This window comes from Gekko japonicus, unplaced genomic scaffold, assembly GCF_001447785.1.
Source record: "Gekko japonicus isolate JY-2015 unplaced genomic scaffold, Gekko_japonicus_V1.1 scaffold1322, whole genome shotgun sequence".
In the NCBI taxonomy this organism is placed as follows: domain Eukaryota; kingdom Metazoa; phylum Chordata; class Lepidosauria; order Squamata; family Gekkonidae; genus Gekko; species Gekko japonicus.
In genome coordinates, this window is record NW_015172044.1 from 244,519 (window position 1) to 263,724 (window position 19,206).

General features: G+C 45.3%; 1 protein-coding gene across 1 annotated transcript in view; it reads right to left on the bottom strand.

The window, feature by feature from the left end:
• The window catches only part of ANO9 (anoctamin 9), a 62,310-nt gene that overhangs the window by 18,536 nt on the left and 24,568 nt on the right, over positions 1 to 19,206 (bottom strand). Inside the window, exons 5-16 of the mRNA XM_015420704.1 lie at positions 18,213 to 18,262; positions 14,262 to 14,320; positions 12,882 to 12,955; positions 12,298 to 12,432; positions 11,187 to 11,283; positions 10,480 to 10,540; positions 9,857 to 9,939; positions 6,756 to 6,860; positions 5,939 to 6,103; positions 5,800 to 5,836; positions 5,457 to 5,568; positions 3,110 to 3,167 (exon numbers count right to left, since the gene is read on the bottom strand). Of these exons, the coding sequence (XP_015276190.1) occupies positions 3,110 to 3,167; positions 5,457 to 5,568; positions 5,800 to 5,836; positions 5,939 to 6,103; positions 6,756 to 6,860; positions 9,857 to 9,939; positions 10,480 to 10,540; positions 11,187 to 11,283; positions 12,298 to 12,432; positions 12,882 to 12,955; positions 14,262 to 14,320; positions 18,213 to 18,262 (1,036 nt within the window). The remainder of the gene's footprint in view (positions 1 to 3,109; positions 3,168 to 5,456; positions 5,569 to 5,799; positions 5,837 to 5,938; positions 6,104 to 6,755; positions 6,861 to 9,856; positions 9,940 to 10,479; positions 10,541 to 11,186; positions 11,284 to 12,297; positions 12,433 to 12,881; positions 12,956 to 14,261; positions 14,321 to 18,212; positions 18,263 to 19,206) is intronic.

Sequence of the window (19,206 nt, forward strand, 5' to 3'; positions counted from 1 at the left end):
ATATGGAGCAGAGGTCCATCAGTGGCTATTAACCACAAGGTATAGATGGGGGCTCTGGGGCGAGTGATGCTCTGTCTTCTTGGTGCTTGGGGGGGTGTCAACAGTTGGAGGGCTTCTAATGTCCTGGCCCCACTGGTGGACCTCCTGATGGCATCTGGTATTTCTGGCCACTGTGTGACACAGAGTGTTGGACGGGATGGGCCTTTGGCCTGATCCAACATTGGCGTCTCTTATGTTCTTATGTTCTATCTAAAGCAGAGGTATCAATCATACAGATCAGGGCCCAGAACTGGCCCACCCAGGGCTCTTATCCAGCCCATGAGCAACGGGTGCGAGGGAGGGAAGGCCAGAGGCTGCTTGGGGGGCAGTGACCAGTTTAAAGAAGAAGAAGAAGAGGAGGAGGAGGAGGAGGAGGAGATTGGATTTAGACCCCGCCCTTCACTACCCAAAGGTGTCTCAGAGCAGCTGACAAACTCCTTTCCCTTCCCCTCCCCACAACACACACCCTGTGAGGTAGGTGGGGCTGAGAGAGCTCTGACAGAAACGGGTCTTTTTCAAGAACAGCTCTGACAGAACTACAGCTTGCCCAAGGTCGTCCAGCCAGGTGCAAGTGGAGGAGTGGGGAATCAAACCCAGATTAGAGTCCGCACACTTCATTCTGACACCAAACTGGCTCTCATGTATGGGATGGGGCTGGTGGGGAGAGAGGAGGAGGAGGAGGGCCAGCGCATGGATCGAGAGGCAACTGGGCTCTCTCGTGTATGCTGCTCTGAGGGGGAAGACATCCTGGCTTTGGAAGCGAATGGAGGAGCGAAGAGAAAAAAGAGTTCCACTGTTGCTGCCACACATCTGAACAGCCACAGAGCCCAGAGGCATGAGTGAGTGTCAGGGAGGATGGCGAACCCCTGTCTCCCCCCTCCCCACCTGGTTCAGACACCAGGTTCAGACACCCCCCCCCTCCCGATCCAGGACCACGTCGTCTGGGTCACCTGGGGCTGGTTGCTCAGCCTAGCCCACCTCACAGGGTAGTTGTTGTTGGTGGGGATGGGGCAGTGGAGGGGAAGCCCAGTATGCCCCCTCAAGATCCTCAGAGGTAGGGTGGCAGAAGTGAGGAAAGAAGAGCGAGAGACAGATTGTAGCCATCTTTGGCTGCTGAGCCTGGGCTTGGGGGGAGGGGTTTGCTGAAAAACTACCCTATTTACCTGCAAGGAAGATGACATCTCCTAAAAGTGCCATATATACAAAAAGTAACTAATTTGTACAGAAATGTAAGATACTTCCTCCTCTTTTATAGTATCCCTTGGAAAAAATCTAGTCTTGCATATGATTCAATACATTTATTGGGGCCTCTGTGGGTGCCCCAGTAAATCAATTGCTTTCACTGTTTGGAATCAATTGCTTTTGTTTGTATTTTGAGTAAAAAATAATATCATTCATTGGGTTTGCCTGTGTCCTTTATAAAGTTTATATCTCCGCTACCTGGCATTACATTTTATGGCACGCCTGGCCCGACAAAGTGACACTTACATCAGATCCGGCCCTCATAATAAATGAGTTCGACACCTCATCTCTAAAGGTTGTACTCAAGACCAATGATCCCTCTAAGCTGTGGAGTCTTGTGAGCAAAAATTCTACTTTGGGAGCTACTGGCATTGAAGCTATGGCTACTGCATAAATTGGTTTGCTCTGGAGCCATCATTCCTGAAGACAAAAATGTGTGAGCTGGAGGCTAAAAAACCATGAGCTAGCTCACACTAACTCAGCTTAGAGGGAACACTGATCAAGACCATTTATTGCCACTCACGCTCTAAAAAAAGTTCAAATTAAAACAGTGAGAGAGGGTCTTCTTAGTCCTGGTGCTAAAATTATGGAAGACTCTCTCCCAGGGTATTCATTTATCCCCCTCTCTATCACTATTTTCTGCCAGCAAGAGAATGTGGGGGGGGGGGGGTTGGTCTGGTATTCCCTCAACGATCCCTCCTTCCTATGTTTTAATCTGCTGTTTTGTGTTTTACGTATGTATTTCAGCTCTGTTTTTTAACTGGCTTTAAGGTGTGTTTTTATGTTTGTTTTAATTCTTCACCACCTTGGTGGTACCGATTGGGTAGAAAGGTGGGAAATAAATGTTCTCATAAAATAAATAAATAAATGTCCAGAAGATCCGTGCACATCAGAGTCACCTTTGTTCACTGTAATCAAATGTGCCTTGAACGGAAGGAGATACAAAAATATGTAAGAGACCTCCTAGTTGAGAAATGGTCAGAATGATAAAAACAACCAGGGAAATGTTTTTTTATATAATGCAATAAATACTATATTGAAAAGTTTATACAAATGTGAATTAATTTTAAAGTGTTTGATTCATAAATTCATAGAAAATCACCTATTAGCTTATACATAGACATTATACATAAACAGTTCACAATATATTTAAGAGAATCACAATACATTAGTAAGTAACAAAGCTTCCGGCTTGAGTCTTCGTTTTGCTCCTAGACTTCCTGCATTCAATAGCGTACAGCAGACTGGACTGGAGCCTGATATGAAGGTTGTTGCTTCCTATTTGGAACATAAGCTTTGATAAGCAGAGAGAAGAGTTTTGGAAAACAAAAGAGACAACGCTCACTAAATGCAAAATGATGAATAAGAGAATTTACTTCTGAGGAAGTCTAGGAGCGAAACGAAGACTCAAGCCGGAAGCTTCGTTATGTACTAATGTATTGTGATTCTCTTAAATATATTGTGAACTGTTTATGTATAATGTCTATGTATAAGCTAATAGGTGATTTTCTATGAACGTATGAATCAAACACTTTAAAATTAATTCACATTTGTACAAACTTTTCAATATAGTATTTATTGCATTATATACAAAACGTTTCCCTGGTTGAACAGAAGGAGATAATACGGAGAACAAGAAAAACTGTGAAAAAGTGACTAATAGACATAATAATAATATAATAATAGACATAATAATAATAATAGACATAATCATAGAAAAATATATTGATGGTGATCTCCGGAATGTCTTGCCGTTTCGAAGGAAGATCTTCTTCTGAACAAAGATGAACGGAAGGAGAGCCAGTATGGCAAAGAAAAAGAAACTTACTTCTTCCAGTCTCCACTTGCCAGCAACACGTACATAGTTTCCAGGACGGCCATTAATCCTAACGAAAAAAGAAAAATAATCAGTTCTTTTTGTCATCAGTCCTTTCCCTTAGGAGCACACAGACACACACACGCACCATTCAAAAGCTTCAAGAGGAGTCCAGTAACAAAGGCTAACAACATTTATTCCAGCATCAGGTTTTGTGAGTCACAGCTCACTTCATCAGATTCAGGTTTGGAAGGGAATGTGCCATGATTATGAAGATGCGGAAGGTAGGGTTGCCAAGTCATTTTCTTGCCGCAGCCTGGAACTCCCGGCTTGTGGCTGGAGTGCGTGCAGTGCGCAAAGCGCACACGCGCCGCATGCACATCACCCAAAAGTGACGTGACGCCGCCGGGCACACTGGGGCGGGGCCACGACCATCCCTCGGAGTCCCCCGCTGCGGCAAGAAAACCACTTGGCAACCCTATCAGAAAGGTGTCCGGGGTCCGTCACGCCAGACTCCACTGGCACTTGGGCCACAACCCCTATCGCCCCGGGAGGCATGGGCGACAAGGGCCTGTCAGCTGGGGAACGGGCCTCTGGGGCAGGGGTTTTCCCACCCCCTGGGGGGACTTGGCAAGCCTAGCGGAAGGATTACAAAGCAGATCTCCAGATAGGGTAAACTGAAGCAGGTGCCTGCCTGACCAAGAGCAAGAGAATGAGAAATGAGAAAAACCATCAACCCCGTTGTGACGAACTTAAAGATCTGGGACCAGCAGGAAGTAAACACAGAACACTGCTGAGTCACGTGACTGAGTGAGGAGGGGGCCATTTAGCTCGGAACCCTCGGTGATTGGCATTTAACGGACCAAACGGTCAGTTTGGGATTGGCAGTTGGGAAGAAGCCGTTAGTGAGTGGGACGGAGAGCTAACAGAGGGTCGGTCAGCTAACTGAAGGAGCTCCAGCTCGGTAGCTCTGGGTGTCGAAAGCCAAATAACAGTTAAACAGATAACTGGGGCTGGAATAACCTGGCTTACTGAGTTCCTCGGAAGGAAGGGGACAGTGACCAGACAGTTAATAGCTAAACACAACCGTGTCATACACAAACGATACATCACTCCTTAAGGGATCTGAGAGAAGTGGTTCAATGAGGGCTGAGGAAGCGGTCTGGGCCGAGTCAGGACAGCTGGTCGGTGGCCAGTTGGGCTCAAGAGGGGTGAGAGTACCAAAGGCAAAAGTTAACCACGAATCAGTACAGGAGGGTGTGATCATCAGAGGGTGTAGTGAACTGTTTAACATCTGCGTGAAAGCAAAAGCAACAAGCATGCTGCCTAAGTAAAAACCAAGTTCAAGAGTTCAGCCTGAAAAGCAGGGCTATTTTGGGGCAGGAACGCACAGGAACGGAGTTCCAGCTGGCTCCGGAGTTGGCCACGCCCAGCAGGAAATCATTAGCATAATAGGCCACACCCAACAGCAGAAACTCATTAGGATTGGCTACATTAGGGGTGTGTGGCCTAACATGCAAAGGAGTTCCTGCTACAAAAAAGGTTTTGACAGCAAACAAGGTAAACAGAATAAGAAGCAAAAGGTGGATGTGGCTGGATGACCACACTTCTGGTAGCATGGGGTGTGGCCTAATATGCCAATGAGCTGTGTTGTCAGGGGTTGTGGCCTAATATGCTAATGAGTTCCTGCTGTTGGGTGTGGCCTGTTATGCTAATGAGTTCCTGCTGGGCTTTTTCTACCAAAAAAGCCCTGCTGAAAAGAAACGAATCATCCTCCGTGTAAAGGTTCTATCCCCCGGTTGTGTTTTCTGTAAATAAAGCCTGTTCTGTTTTGAAGTTAACAAGCCGTGGTGCCTAACTCTTTAATAGTGAAGCAAATACACGTAGCAGTGGTCCTTACAAATATCCTTGTCAAAGAAGCAAAACAAATACCCCGAAGAGACTTCTGTAGATTTGTATAGCAGACTGGTCAGAAAAATTATAAGCAGCTCTGACCAGGCACTTCACGCAGACCCTCACGGTACCGTGAATATAAAGGGGGCACGTGTTATACCCATGTTTTCTGAATACAACGGCCCCAGTTTTGTCAAAGACATGCCATGGTACGTCCCCAACAGTACAAATTCTCTAGCACAGATGATCACTTATAAATGTAAAGCATTATCTAAAATTTGAAAAGTGTTTTACAGTGTGTGGATTTGTTCTTACAATATCCACAAGAGGAAAGCCATCACTCTTTCTATTTTACAGCTGTCAATTTGAAACAGAGGGTGGGGGGGGGAATAGCAGGAACTGAGTATCTGAGAAACTTGTGTTGAATACTCTAACTAATGGACCACACTGTCACTTTCTTCTTTACCTCCCAAGGAAGAAAGCAATGTAAATTAGAGAAGAGAAATGGGTGACGAACTGGAGGGTGAAGATTTTGACTGTTAAGTTGTTCTCACGTTCAGACAATGTCCTTGGCTTCTCTGGAAACAAGAACACAGGCACACAAGTTAGTGGCAACACCTGGCATGCCTGTTCTTATTCTTCTATGCCTCCAAGTGAGCCTGCTCCAAGACCATTATGACTGTATCTGAGATCATGCTCATAGGAAACTCTTTTCCCCACTTACCCTTATAGTTTATTTATCCCTCATACTCAGTCCCAATAGATGTCAAGCAGATGCACTTATGTGCAGAGAATGAAATTTCTCTTACCCAGATCACAGAGGAACACAGCTACATGCTTGTTCACCTACAAGAGACAAGAGGGAAACAAAAGCAGTGCGAGGCGTGCCGTGAAGAATAACTGTAAGACAGAGAGGTGGCAGATATACCACTGTGCAATGTTCTATACCTTGCTCATCGTGACGATGGACATGTAATGCAACACAGCCCCTGTTACTACTGCCATAGTAGTGGCTCGCTCTCGAAAGAATTCAGAGTTGGACTGAGCAAATAGGACTGTCACCATGACCCGATAGACAACAATCGCTTGGGCAATACCAATCAGAATGCAGATCTACAAGGCAAAAATCTATCAGTCGTTCTGGAAGAAACAAATGCAGGAATCAATAGGGACAATGGGCAATAGTCATGTACCATTTGAACGTCAGATTTATGGGACATTTTTGTGACACAAATGTATATTAATTTTATTTCACTCTAACTTTGACAGTTCGCACCTCCCCGCAAAATCTTGACAACTGTGCACTGATGAAGATGCTAAAGAATGGTTAGAAATCTGCAACCCTCCTTACAAAACTACAGGTTTCCAGGGTTTCCTGGGGAAACAGAAGGACTATTAAACCATTTCAATCTGTACTGTTCATATGTTCATTGAACACAAATGACAGGTTTAATGTGTACTCTATTCCAGCTTGTGGTCATTTCCTGGCATGACAATATTTGTGCAGATGGCGACAATTAGCAATGGTTCAAAAATGAATTTTGGAGGCTTTCAGCAGAGAGTAATGCTGTTAATTGCCCCTCTTCAGTGGCACAGCTGAGTCTTATTTTCTCATACATTTTCTGTTTAATTGGCTCATTTTGGAGGTATCTGTCAAAATCTTATTGCCAGGTCTTGTGGAAGACAAGGAACAAGCAAATCTGATGTTTGGAGGTTTAAATGTGTACCAGAAGGGAAGGGAAGGGAAGGGAAGGGAATCACATACCATAAGTGCAAATAAGATGAGCACAATGGTAGTGCGCACATAAGAGTGTTGGTACGTCCGGATCTCATGGTCTGGATTACTAATGAGCTCCATGGCCACATCATCCTGAACACAGAAAGCAGAAATACAAGTCACACTGATGGTAATAGTAATATACTTTATTGTCATTGTACATAGTACAACGAAATTAAGATGCAATCATTTTGGTGATCTACAACAATATTCATATACACTCACACAACCATTCACAACTATCTCATAACTCCCTTAAGGTTCACATACCAACTTAAAACCACTAATGTCACCCAAATTCCAATTTCATACAGCATTTAAGGCAGTAATAGCTCTCGAATAAAAACTATTTTTTAATCTGTTTGTCCTTGTTTTAATTCTCCTGTATCTTCTGTCCGAAGGCAGTAGTTCAAACAGGGAATGTCCAGGGTGTGACAAATCCTGCAGAATGTTCTTTGCTTTTTTCAAACATCGAGAACTATACAATTCCTCCAGGAATGGGAGAGGGCAGCCAATGATCTTCTGGGCTGTGATGATAACTCTCTGGAGTGCTTTCCTATCCACAGCCGTACAACTGGCAAACCAGGCACAGACACAGTATGTTAAAATGCTCTCTATTGAGCAACGATAGAAGGACATCAATGTTTTCTCACTCAAATTATTTTTCTTTAAAAGTCTGAGAAAAAAGAGCATCTGCTGGGCCTTCTTCACATGCGCCATGGTGTTAGCGCTCCAGGTCAAGTTTTGCTCAATAGTCACTCCCAAAAACTTAAAAGTAGCCACCCTCTCCACACGTTCTCCTCCAATAACCAGTGGCTGGATGTCCGTTTTATTCCTCCTGTAGTCCATTACCAATTCCTTGGTCTTGGTGTTCCTTATGGACTAACTGAGGGACCAATAAGCTCCACCGACAGAATGCTGACTCCAGTTATGATTTGCCTGCGCATCCTGACCTGGAAGGAAAACTATATGGACCTCACTGTCCTTAGCTAGCAGCTTGGCTCCTCTCCCAAATGAAAATATTCTAAACACTTGGATTATTTGTCCCTACAGAACTGAGACACACACAAACAAGCCAACCTTGATATTCTAACTGCACAATTATTGTGGGATTAGTTGAGAGCTCTGTAACCAGAACAGAGAGGCACTCCCCAAAGAAGTTCTTTTATAAAAAAATCAGTGGCATGCTGTTCCGGTAGCCTGATGGACAAGAAGAAGAAGAGGAAGAGGAAGAGATTGGATTTATACCCCGCCCTTCACTACCCGAAGGAGTCTCAGAGCGGCTTACAAACTCCTTGCCCTTCCCCTCCCCACAACAGACACCCTATGAGGTGGGTGGGGCTGAGAGAGCTCTTGACAGAAACTGCTCTTTTTTTCAAGAACAGCTCCTGTCAGAACTACGGCTTGCCCAAGGTCGTCCAGCCAGGTGCAAGTGGAGGAGTGGGGGAATCAAACTGGTTCTCCCAGATTAGAGTCCGCGCACTCAACCACGACACCAAACTGGCTCTCTTACCATATGCGGCTGCCTTACTTTCTCAGACTATTAGTCCATCTAGCTCAGTATCAACTACTCTGACTGGCAGGATCTCCAAGATCTGTCGCAAAAAGCCTTTCCTAGCTCTACTTTCTGAGGTACTACTAACTGGAGTTGGCAAGGATCCATCCTGGGACCTTCTAAAGACAAAGAATGTGCTCTGCCACTGAGCTAATGGCCTTTATGAGTTGAGAATTGTGAGTACGAGACCCATCTCTGGTGGAAATGCTGTTCTGTTAAGCATGGAGAGAATACACAACCCTGCCACTGTGAAGAGCAGATGAAGGGACAAGCGTGATAAAGGCAGAGAGCTGTGGTCAGCCTCAAACATCACTGGAAGGCCGTGCTGAAGAGAGGATAGAGGGTGGTGAGCCACAGTCCACCCCCACATTCCAAGGTCTACAGATGGCACTCCTTCCATACACTGTCTTGCAGTGGCAACTTGGGACAGAGGTTACCTCTCAAGAGTCCGTATTTCCCCCCAGGGATAACTAGTTGAAAAGCCCTATTACAGACAGGGGTTATTTCCTGCGGGAGCGCACAGGAGCGGAGCTCCGGCAGTAAAGAGCCCAGGGGGAGGGCACATGTAACAAGCCCCACCCCCTGCTCCCAGCAGCCCTCAGTCAGAGCAAGAAGCAGCCAGGTAAGCTGCAGAGCCCCCCCCCCCAGTCCAAAACAGTCCAGTGGCACCTTCAAGACCACGTTTTATTCAGGTACAAGCTCTCCCTCCTCTGTGAGGGCAGATCTGCACATCCCCCCCCCCCAATAGCTAGCAATCCAAAACAGTCCAGCGGAGCCTGAGCGGTGGGTGTTGCCTTCTGACACACTTCCGGTGATGTCAGGGGGTGTGGCATATGCAAATAAGTTATGCTAATGAGTTATGCTAATGAGATCCTGCACCTCTTTTTCTACGAAATGACCCCTGATTACAGATATCTGTCTCGATGCAGGAATGCGACAGAGAATTCCTGAAGACCCAACCAACATCTTCAAGCAGCATCTTGACTAGGTAAAGGTAAAGGGTTTCCCTTGCTCGAAAGCCAGTCAAATCTGACTCTAGAGATGTGGTGCTCATCTCCGTTTCCAAGCCCAAGAGTCAGCGCTGCCCCAAGACGTTTTCGTGGTCATGTGGCCGGCATGACTAGACACCAAGGCGCACGGAACGCTGTTAACTTCCCACCGAAGCATTACCTATTTATCTACTTGCCATTTCTTGCTTTTGAACTGCTAGGTTGGCAGGAGCTGGGACCTGAGATGGGAGCTCACTCCGTCATGCGGAACACTCGGGTTTTGAACTGCTGAACTACCGACCTTTCGGTCTGCAGTTCAGTGTCTTAACCACTTAAGCCACAGCAGCTCTTGCATCTTGACTAGTATAGGGCAAAATCAACAGTGTGAGTTCTCCCACTCTTTCTGCAATGCCAAGCAGCACACTAGCAATAGCACACTGACAGCAGGATATCCACAAACGTCAGTGTAACTGTGTTTTTCCAATGAGACCAATGGCACAGTGGTCAAAGGGAAAAAAATACAACACTAGGTGAGTTATTCTTACCTTCTCTTCATCCCACAAATATAGGTTCCATTCACTAACCACTTTAGCTCTCTGTCTCTTCCATAGTTCCAAGTACACTGTGGCTGTAATATAAAGGCCCAGGATTGTACAGAGAACTGTATGAGCAGCGCAGACCAAAAAGTCTTCCTGTTCAACTCCTCTTTTAGAGATCCTCCAGCCAACTACACTAAATATGTTACTCCATTATATAGCATGGAAGAAGCAGACGGAGCTGCATTCATCTGTTATAAACTGCTAAGCAGTCTTCAAGTCGAGTTCATCAGTGCTGTGAGACTGAAAGATACAGGGCATGGAAATCTTTATCGTCTAGTGAATTGATTTCCTGTCCAGCATCTTCAGATATAATCTCACCTGTCCTTGCTACTCCCATTTTTACACATACCAACTTCACTCTTTTGTAAACATATATCATTCTCTGGAGAGAGAGGTCCAGAGTTTTTAAAATAATCACAAATTTCAAGCTTCTCTATCAGATTATCTAGATTTTGCAAAGGGAGTAAAAGATTCCAGGGGGAGGGAGAGAAAAAACTCCCCAGATAGAAGTGAGGGGCTGTCCCATCAAATCCAAAACGGACTATAGATCAACCCATGCGGACACTTACCCCAAAGAGCCATGAATATTGCAAAGAGTACTGTCCCTTCATTGTCAAACAAATGGGTGAACTAATAGGGAATGAAAGAAGAAAAAAAGCAAGTCAACTGAACTGTCTCACAGCTGCAGAGGGATCTCTAAAAGCAAAAAGGAGGTAAGAAAGGTTCTTAAGGGAAGCCAATGTTGGATCAGGCCAATGGCCCATCTAGTCCAACACTCTGTCACACAGTGGCCAAAAATACCAGGTGCCATCAGGAGGTCCCTCAGTGGGGCCAGAACACTAGAAGCCCTCCCACTGTTGCCCCCCTCCAAGCACCAAGAATACAGTGCATCACCTGCCCCAGCCTGTGAGTTCCTATCTATACCTTGTGGCTAATAGCCACTGATGGACCTCTGCTTATCCAGTTCCCTCTTGAAGCTGTCCATGCTTGTAGCTGCCACCACCTCCTGTGGCAGTGATGGTCACAAGTAATGCCACATAAGACAGTTTGCAAACAACTTTCCACTGAAACTTAGAACATGATGAAAGGGGTAATAAAAAGACAAAAAAGCAGACTGTGGAAATTCCCTGCACTGGCAGAGGACATGATTCCTCCGCTGCGTTTGCTCATTTTAATTTCTGCAACAAAATCATAACCAGAAATGAATATTTTGTTTCCCTCAGGGTGGATGGTGTTGGAGTCATAATTCCATTCAGTTCATGTCGGGCACTCTTACCTTGGCATAAGTGCAAGTGTCTGACAGTGGCCAAAATGGGCACTTCTGATCACAGAGTGGACACATGATAGTTGTGTTGGCTGCACAGATCTCTTGGCTAGAGAAAGGAGAACAGCAAAATGCACCACGATAGTTATGCAAGCCCTGAACAATCCTATTCAAACAAGCCCTGAACAATCCTATTCAAACAGCTCAACACGGCCCCACACAAACAAGGCAAAGCGGAGCGAACAGAAGGTCCATCCCACCCGTGGCACTCACAGTCATAAGTAGATGCTGGCATCAATCCAACCATCCCATGAAGAAGAAGAAGAAGAAGAAGAAGAAGAAGAACAGACACACAACAGACACCCTGTGAGATAGGTGGGGCTGAGAGAGCTCTTGACAGAAACTGCTCTTTTTCAAGGACAGCTCTTGTCAGAACTACGGCTTGCCCAAGGTCACCCAGCCAGGTGCAAGTGGAGGAGTGGGGAATCAAACCCGGTTCTCCCAGATTAGAGTCCGCGCACTTAACCACGACACCAAACTGGCTCTCTAAACTAAATAGCACTTCAGTTATGGAAAGAAGGGGCAGTGACTTCTGTAATTCCCACTTTGCCTCCCTTATGCTGTTCCTAAAGGTCTGCTGACCTCCCCCCCAAAAAAAAAACAAACACACACACAACAACACCAGTGTAGGCTGGCAGTCATAATAAGTGATGCTTCAATATTGGACCAGGTCATTTATCCAGCCACATGCCTTGACCCAGTATCCAAGAATGTGCCATCCCTTATGACGACTGCCAGTCCGCATTAAGGTTTCATTGGGGGAAGGCAGGTTCAGTAGACCTTCACGCTGACTACTGCCAGTCCAGGTAGGGACTGTAATCAGAGGCTGGTTTGGCAGAACAGTCCTGCCAACAGTCTTACAAGCAGAACCTCTTAATCCTGCAAATCATTTGTATTAGGAGGATTCCATGCAAAGACAGGTCATGCCGAAGAAGCAAAAAAAAAAGAAAAGAAAAAGGCTACCTAGAAGGATATGGCATGTCTGAAGTCACACTGAAGTCTGAAGTTACACAAAACTCCCTAGCTTTCATAATCAAAGATTATCTTTTTTAGGTTTACTCACCTAATCGGACTGGAATTGAATGATATGAATCCATATATGACAAGAATAATGCCTGGCACTGCGGCTACAAGTAAGACATAAGTGTACCACTGTAGCCAGGCAAAATACAGAGCAACTTTCTCTCCGAAATACATCCTGAAAGGCAAATACAGAAACTTATTCCCCACAGATCACCCTTGAAACTGATTCCAACACTTCAGCTGTTGAGCTGGAAGCTATACCATGTAATGTTATTTCCCCAGCACCTGCTGATGTGCCAAGTTCCAAAGCAATACAATAGCCCGAATGGACCATTGGTTTGATCCAACTGGGCAACTCCCAATCACTCAAATTTTGAGATGCAGCCGCTGCTATGAGCTACTTGACTTCATCTTACTGCATTTTATGGTAAGCTTGTAACTTCCAATCATGTGCTCCATCCAGAGCAAAAAAAGAAAAATATATTGAATATATCTTTTATACCCATCTAAATTTAAATTAATGAATATGAATTCAATTAAAGCAATGAAAACCTTCCCACAATAGTTTGTGCAATTCAAGAGATCTTCACTATCATGAGTTCCTTGGATCCCCCGATCCCTTACCTGAGTTCTTTGATAAGACCGTTATAATAGATGCTTCTCCAATTTATCTTCAGGAATGTATCCAGCTTTTCTCTCTGGATATAACAACATGATTACATATCTTAAGACTCTTGACACACTGTACACTCCAAAGGCCGTTTCTCTAGGCCAGACCACCAAGTATATTGAACACACATCTATCAAGTAATACTGCTCCTTCAGTAACCTCGTCCCCCTATCCCAAATGTATTTTCACAGACATTTAGTACAGACTTTCGCCTGCCTAATGCTTCAACCACCCAATATCCTTATGTTGTTAGTTCACTTACTGACCGGGACAACAGCTGACTGCATGGCTACAATCACATCACAAATTGTGAGATTTGGTTTCAAACATTGAATCAATCACTGCAAACATTTAACCTTGGACAGGAGGGAAAAAAAGATAGCACCCATCTTTTTTTCTTCCAAGACTAATAGGGGGGCAGTTTTAACAAATGGATCCATGCAGGAGTGGAAAGATAAAAAACCCCAACCCTTGGAGTCACAATCCAAGCTGGGACTTCAGCAGCTGAAGTATAGCTTTTAAAAAAAAGTTTCCCAGGGCCTCATTTGATTTCATCTGAAAGCTTATGCTAATGTGCACAACCAGAAGTTCTGGAAATATCTCGGGGATTCCCCCCCACACACTTAGATAGTAGAAAGCCTGCCCTACAGGCCATGCAGTTTACGCAGGATACCACCATAGGCTGATGCCACTGAGAGTTTAGATAATCTGACCCCTAAAACGGGCCAGCTCCACTGCATCAGGGTAAAATGAGGCCCAGCCTGCTTCTCTTGTGAGTTTTCAAATATTAGTGAGACTGACAATGACCTGCATGCACATCCATGGGAACAGCCCACAGGAGATGCCGTACAGAAAACTCTTCCTCATTGGTCTGGGGATTCAAGGAAATCTGAAAATGTGCACACTGCAATTGAATACTTTGAGATCCATATAAAGTCGATCTGTATTACCTCTAGGGTTGCCAAATGGGCCCGGGGGGCGGGGAATCCCCCGCTTTGGAGGCCCGATTTCCGCCACAGCGGAATCGAGCCCCAGGGGGAACCCCGCCCCCGAAGCTGCGTCGCCACGTTGCTGACATTAGGGGCGTGGCTGAGCTCGTCGGGGGAAGCTCGGCCACGCCCCCAATGTCAGCAACGTCGCACGTCACTTCTGGTGACGTGCTGCTGGTGCGCCCGCGCCCATCGAGACCTCCCGGACGACGGAAAGGCTCCCCCGCTCCGAGGGGGTGAATTGAGTTGGCAACCCTAATTACCTCTTTTGTTCTATATTTTTGTTCCCCGAGGCTGAGACACAAAAAACCACCAGGGTGTCAGTATACACCCAGACTCTCTCACCTCATGGAGTGGAAATGCTGTTTCAAAGACATTCTCCTTCATCAAGTCTTGAAAATTCTCTAACATCAGAATGGGGAGGGGAATAAAGACAAAAAGCCTAGTGTAAGACCCCAGGGTAAACTGTGACTCTTAGAGAACAAAAAGTAGACACTTTAGTCTTCTTGGCTGCCCTAACATGAAGCAGTAAAGACTATGCCACTCAGAGGTCCTTTTCAGTCATTACATTTGGGGGGGTGTGCAACCATGTATAGTGGCAGCATGTGGTACCCAGGACCCCCCTGATATGCACTGTCACCATTTTGCCAGAATGGGGAACTGTGTGTTTCACATGGCACTGTATTCAGATTAGAGGCATACTGGCCATTTAATGCACATGGAATTTTCTCAGTGGGCCACTGTCCTTGAGGGCCATTGGTGGCCAGGAGCAAGCAAATTCTGCCCTCACCCTAGGGCGGGGGCCAAACTTGCTTAACATAAGAACCACACAAAATAAATGTCAGATGTTTGAGAGCTGCAAGACGTGAACAAATATTACACACTTTTAAAATTGGAAAATATGCAAATTTCCCTTTTATTAACAGTAAATGAGACTGCCAAAAATAAAAACAAAAGGGATAAAAACAGGTACTGATAATGGTATTTATTTGTCCAATTATATTTATTTGTTTGCTAATGAAATGTATTTGTCTAAGAGAGAGAAAGAGAGAGGTGGAAAGAAACAATGAAAGAGGTAGAAAAAAGAGAGAAAGAGAAAGAGGGAAGGAGGAAGAAAAATAAATAAAGGTGGAAAGAAAACAACTAGATGGGGGGAGAGGAAGGAAGGGGGAAAGAGAGAGAAAAAGGAGAAACAGAAAGGAAGGAAGGGAGTAAGAGAGAGAAAGAAAAGTGAAAAGAAAGAGGTGGAAAGAAAGCAAATAGATGGGTGGAGGAGAGAGTGGGGGGAGGTGGAGAGAAAGCAAATAAATGAGAGGGAGGGAGGGAGATGTGGAAAGAAAGCAATTTTAACCTTAAATGTGTTCTCCAAGCCCTCCACCCCCACTCCAGCTGGCTTGGCTTGGAGAAGGGGTTTAAAGAGAGAAATGCCTTCTTCCAGTCAGCTGGCAAAGGGGGGAAGCTTTGAGAACACATTTAAAGTTGCTTTATTTCTCTGTTTCCCCCCCCCACACACACACCTCAAGCCTACCCATGGAGGGGAACACTGGCTGGGGAAGGAAAGACCAATTGGGGAGGCATGTCTTCCTTAGCCTTGAGCTTAGCATTATGCAGAGAGGTCCAAAATGAGAGATTTTCCATAGAAACTAAGGGCTAGTCCCACTACTATCTGTAGCAACCTGAGAGGAGAAGGGGCTTCTATGAACTAGAAAGGTGACATTATAAACCAAGAGACACAATACATGTTGATTTGCTTCTGATCAAGTTTCACCACGAAACGAAGTGAAAGCCGGCTGCTTTGTAAACTGCTTTGTAAATTGTTTCTATATTGCTGAACTGTTTTCATATTGCTGCTACATGGTTATGTTCTGATTAATGAGCTTTTGTATTGTAATTTTGTATACCTCTGGCTATTATGCCCTGATATTGTAATTTTGTACATTCTGAGTATTAAGCTTTAGTATAAAGTTGATTACATTTGCATATACATTATAGTATTTGAATGTTTATACCTTCTTAGGTCGTCTATCCCCAGTTTTTCTTATATTGCACAGCTATGGGGAACATGAGCAAGATGGAGAAACGTCTTTCATAGTTTGGGACCAGGATCCTTTCCCAAAATGCTGATTGCATTCACTAGAGTTTGATTCTGAAGCTGTATTCCCAGGTACACTTACATAAGAGTAAGTATCACTGGACTCAATCAGCCCCACTTCTGTGCAAAGAGGCTAAACGATGCTGAGTTAAAGCACTAGAGCATCTGTTCATTTCTGCCAACTCATCAGCCTCAGGAACAGCACTGAGATGTTAAATTAACCCCCTCAAAGGTATATGATACGCTGAAGCTCTGCCAGTCCCACATATCAAAAACTGAGACTCTGGATACTTCCGTAAAAGGCTAATATGAAGACTAGTTCACTTGACCCTTTTATTCTGGTGATACATAGGTAAAGGTCTCCCTTGCTCGAAAGCCAGTCGAATCCGACTCTAGGGTTGCGGTGCTCATCTCCGTTTCAAAGCCGAAGAGCCAGCGCTGTCCAAAGACGTTTCCGTGGTCATGTGGCCGGCATGACTAAACACCGAGGCGCACGGAACGCTGTGACCTTCCCACCGAAGTGGTACCTATTTATCTACTTGCAATTTCCTGCTTTCGAACTGCTAGGTTGGCAGGAGCTGGAACTAGAGACGGGAGCTCACTCTGTCATGCGGCACACTCGGGTCTCGAACTGCTGAACTACCGACCTTCCACAGCCTGCAGTTCAGCGTCTTAACCACTTGAGCCACCGCAGCTCCTGGTGGTACATAGTCTAATAATTTATTATTATTTGTTTCAGACCTCTGGATATTACCCTTCTTCCAAAGAATTCAAAAGCATTTTAACATTCGAATCATCCTACAAAGAGACAGTGACTTGATGAAGAGCATTCAATGAACTTCACAGCCGAGAGTCAATTCATGTTTTTATTTTTCGAAGCTGTATACCAATGTCCATGCTTCCTTGCATGAAATAAGAAGGGACGCTCAAGGCAGGGTTAGGCACCCATTACTATGTGAGTGAACTGAAAAGAAGTCTGGCCACTGATATGTACAAGCACCATTCGCAAGTCACTGTGCCATGCATATATCTTGCCATTCAAAAATCTGGATACCACGTGAAACTACACTGGGACGCCAAACTTCATGTGGACCCGGGTACTGGGGGGCAGCAGCATTGCTCCCCCCCCCACACTTCTCCTAATATAAACTGACACAACAGCCAGTTGCTCCAATAGGAAAACATGGAATTTTCCTGCTAGAACAAATAACAGCTTGAGAGGGAGGTATTTAAAACAAGGAAACAGCACAGGAGGAAGAATCAATACCCTCCCCACTCTAGGGGTGCGTTCAGACGGGCAGCTAATCCCGTCATTATGCCATCTTTAATTTTATCCCGATCTTTTAAATCCATCGTAGCACGACCAGACATCCCCCTGGTGAATCACCTTACCGTGCACTGCCTCCGTTGTGGATTGTCTAGATGGCATCCACTGAAGAAGGCATGTGCGGTGGGGGGTTTAAAAAAACTTTTTGCGCATGCGCATAGGCGTCACAGCGCATCTTTATTGAAGGAGGCGTGCAGTGGTGTTTTTTTAAAAAAAACTTTTTGCGCATGCGCATGTATGTGACAGCACGTCCTTGTTGATTCGTGCATGTGTAGGGATTTTTTTAAAATGGTGCCTGTTCAGGATGGTCTGACATCAGACCACCCCTACGGGAGGATTGCGCGCTGGTGGAACGATCAGACGGATGAAAGTCCGCAGTTGTCCCGCAGGTAACCGAAAACCCCAGATTTAAAGTGCTATCTTTATACAGCTCCGAAGCGCGGAAAAACGGGATGCCCACGGAAGAGGGACATTTCCCAGATGTTTGTGTCTGGACATTACCTTTAGATCCGTGAGGCAATCGTGCCTCGCACGGATCTAAAGAGCTGTCTGATCAGACTCTAGGGCTCTGGTCACACACACTGAATAATCCACTTTCAATCTCCAACTGGATTTTAAGTGCATTGAAAGTGGATTATTTCATGTGTGTGACCGCAGCCTATGATTCCCATCTAGGTGGGACCAGTTATACACCCTATTGATAGAAATTTTAAATGATCAGAGTTCTGGTCACAGATCTTTACCATCTTACATAGTTTGGTCTTGAGCAGAAATCAGAACCCAGCTTCTCAAGTCTCACACCAGCACATACCGGCTAAAAGGAACAGATACACTGACAGCATTATAGAAACAAGAAAGAAAAAGAATTGTTCCATACGCTTTGACGATATCTTTGTGCTGTACAGGATAAAGTTGACAATGCGTATCCTAAAAGTACACAAGAATCAAAAGTTAGTTGGCAATGGAAGAGTAAAACTGGAAGAAGCCCAGGGGTCATTTCCCGCTGGAGTGCACAGGAGCGGAGCTCCAGCAGTAAAGAGCCCAGGGGGCGGGCACATGCAACAAGCCCCACCCCCTGCTCCTAGCAGCCCTCAGTCAGAGCAAGAAGCAGCCAGGAAAGTTGCAGAGCCCCCCAGCCCCAAACAGTCCAGTGGCACCTTTAAGACCAAGTTTGATTCAGGCACAAGCTCTCCCTCCTCTGCGAGGACAGATCTGCACGTTTCCCCCCCCCCAATAGCTAGCAATCCAAAACAGTCCAGTGGAGCCTGAGAGGGGGACGCCACCTTCTGACAGACTTCCATTGATGTCAGGAGGTGTGGCATATGCAAATAAGTGATGCTAATGAATTATGCTAATGAGCTCCTGCACCTCTTTTTCTACGAAATGACCCCTGGGTCTAGCTAATCAGTTTCACCCAGAAAACCCAAGAGTTGTACTGTCATTGCCCAGGAAAGTAATGTTTGACACAAGGTGGGAACAATTTAGATGTTTAAAACATAACAGTGAAACAACTGCCTCCCTTAAAACTTTTGGAAACAATCCTGCTTGCAATGAAGGACTGATTAACCAATCACTGACTCAAGCCCTCCCTGGTAGATTTAGGTAGCCGTGACAGCTGAGGACTGAGGACACAAGCTGTGGCTGCCCTTTGTCCAACGATCCTGTCCACATGTTCAGGCTGCACAACCTGAAAGTGTCCATAAGAACAGGATCGATGGAAACCTCAGGAATGACCACAGCATCTGTTTTTAATCTGCATCAAAATCAGAGCAAAATACAAGTGATTTTATCCACAAAACAGCCAAAAGATTTCCTAGTCTGTCTCATGGCCCCAACGCCAGGCTCACAAGAACTGATGGATAGGTTACCTG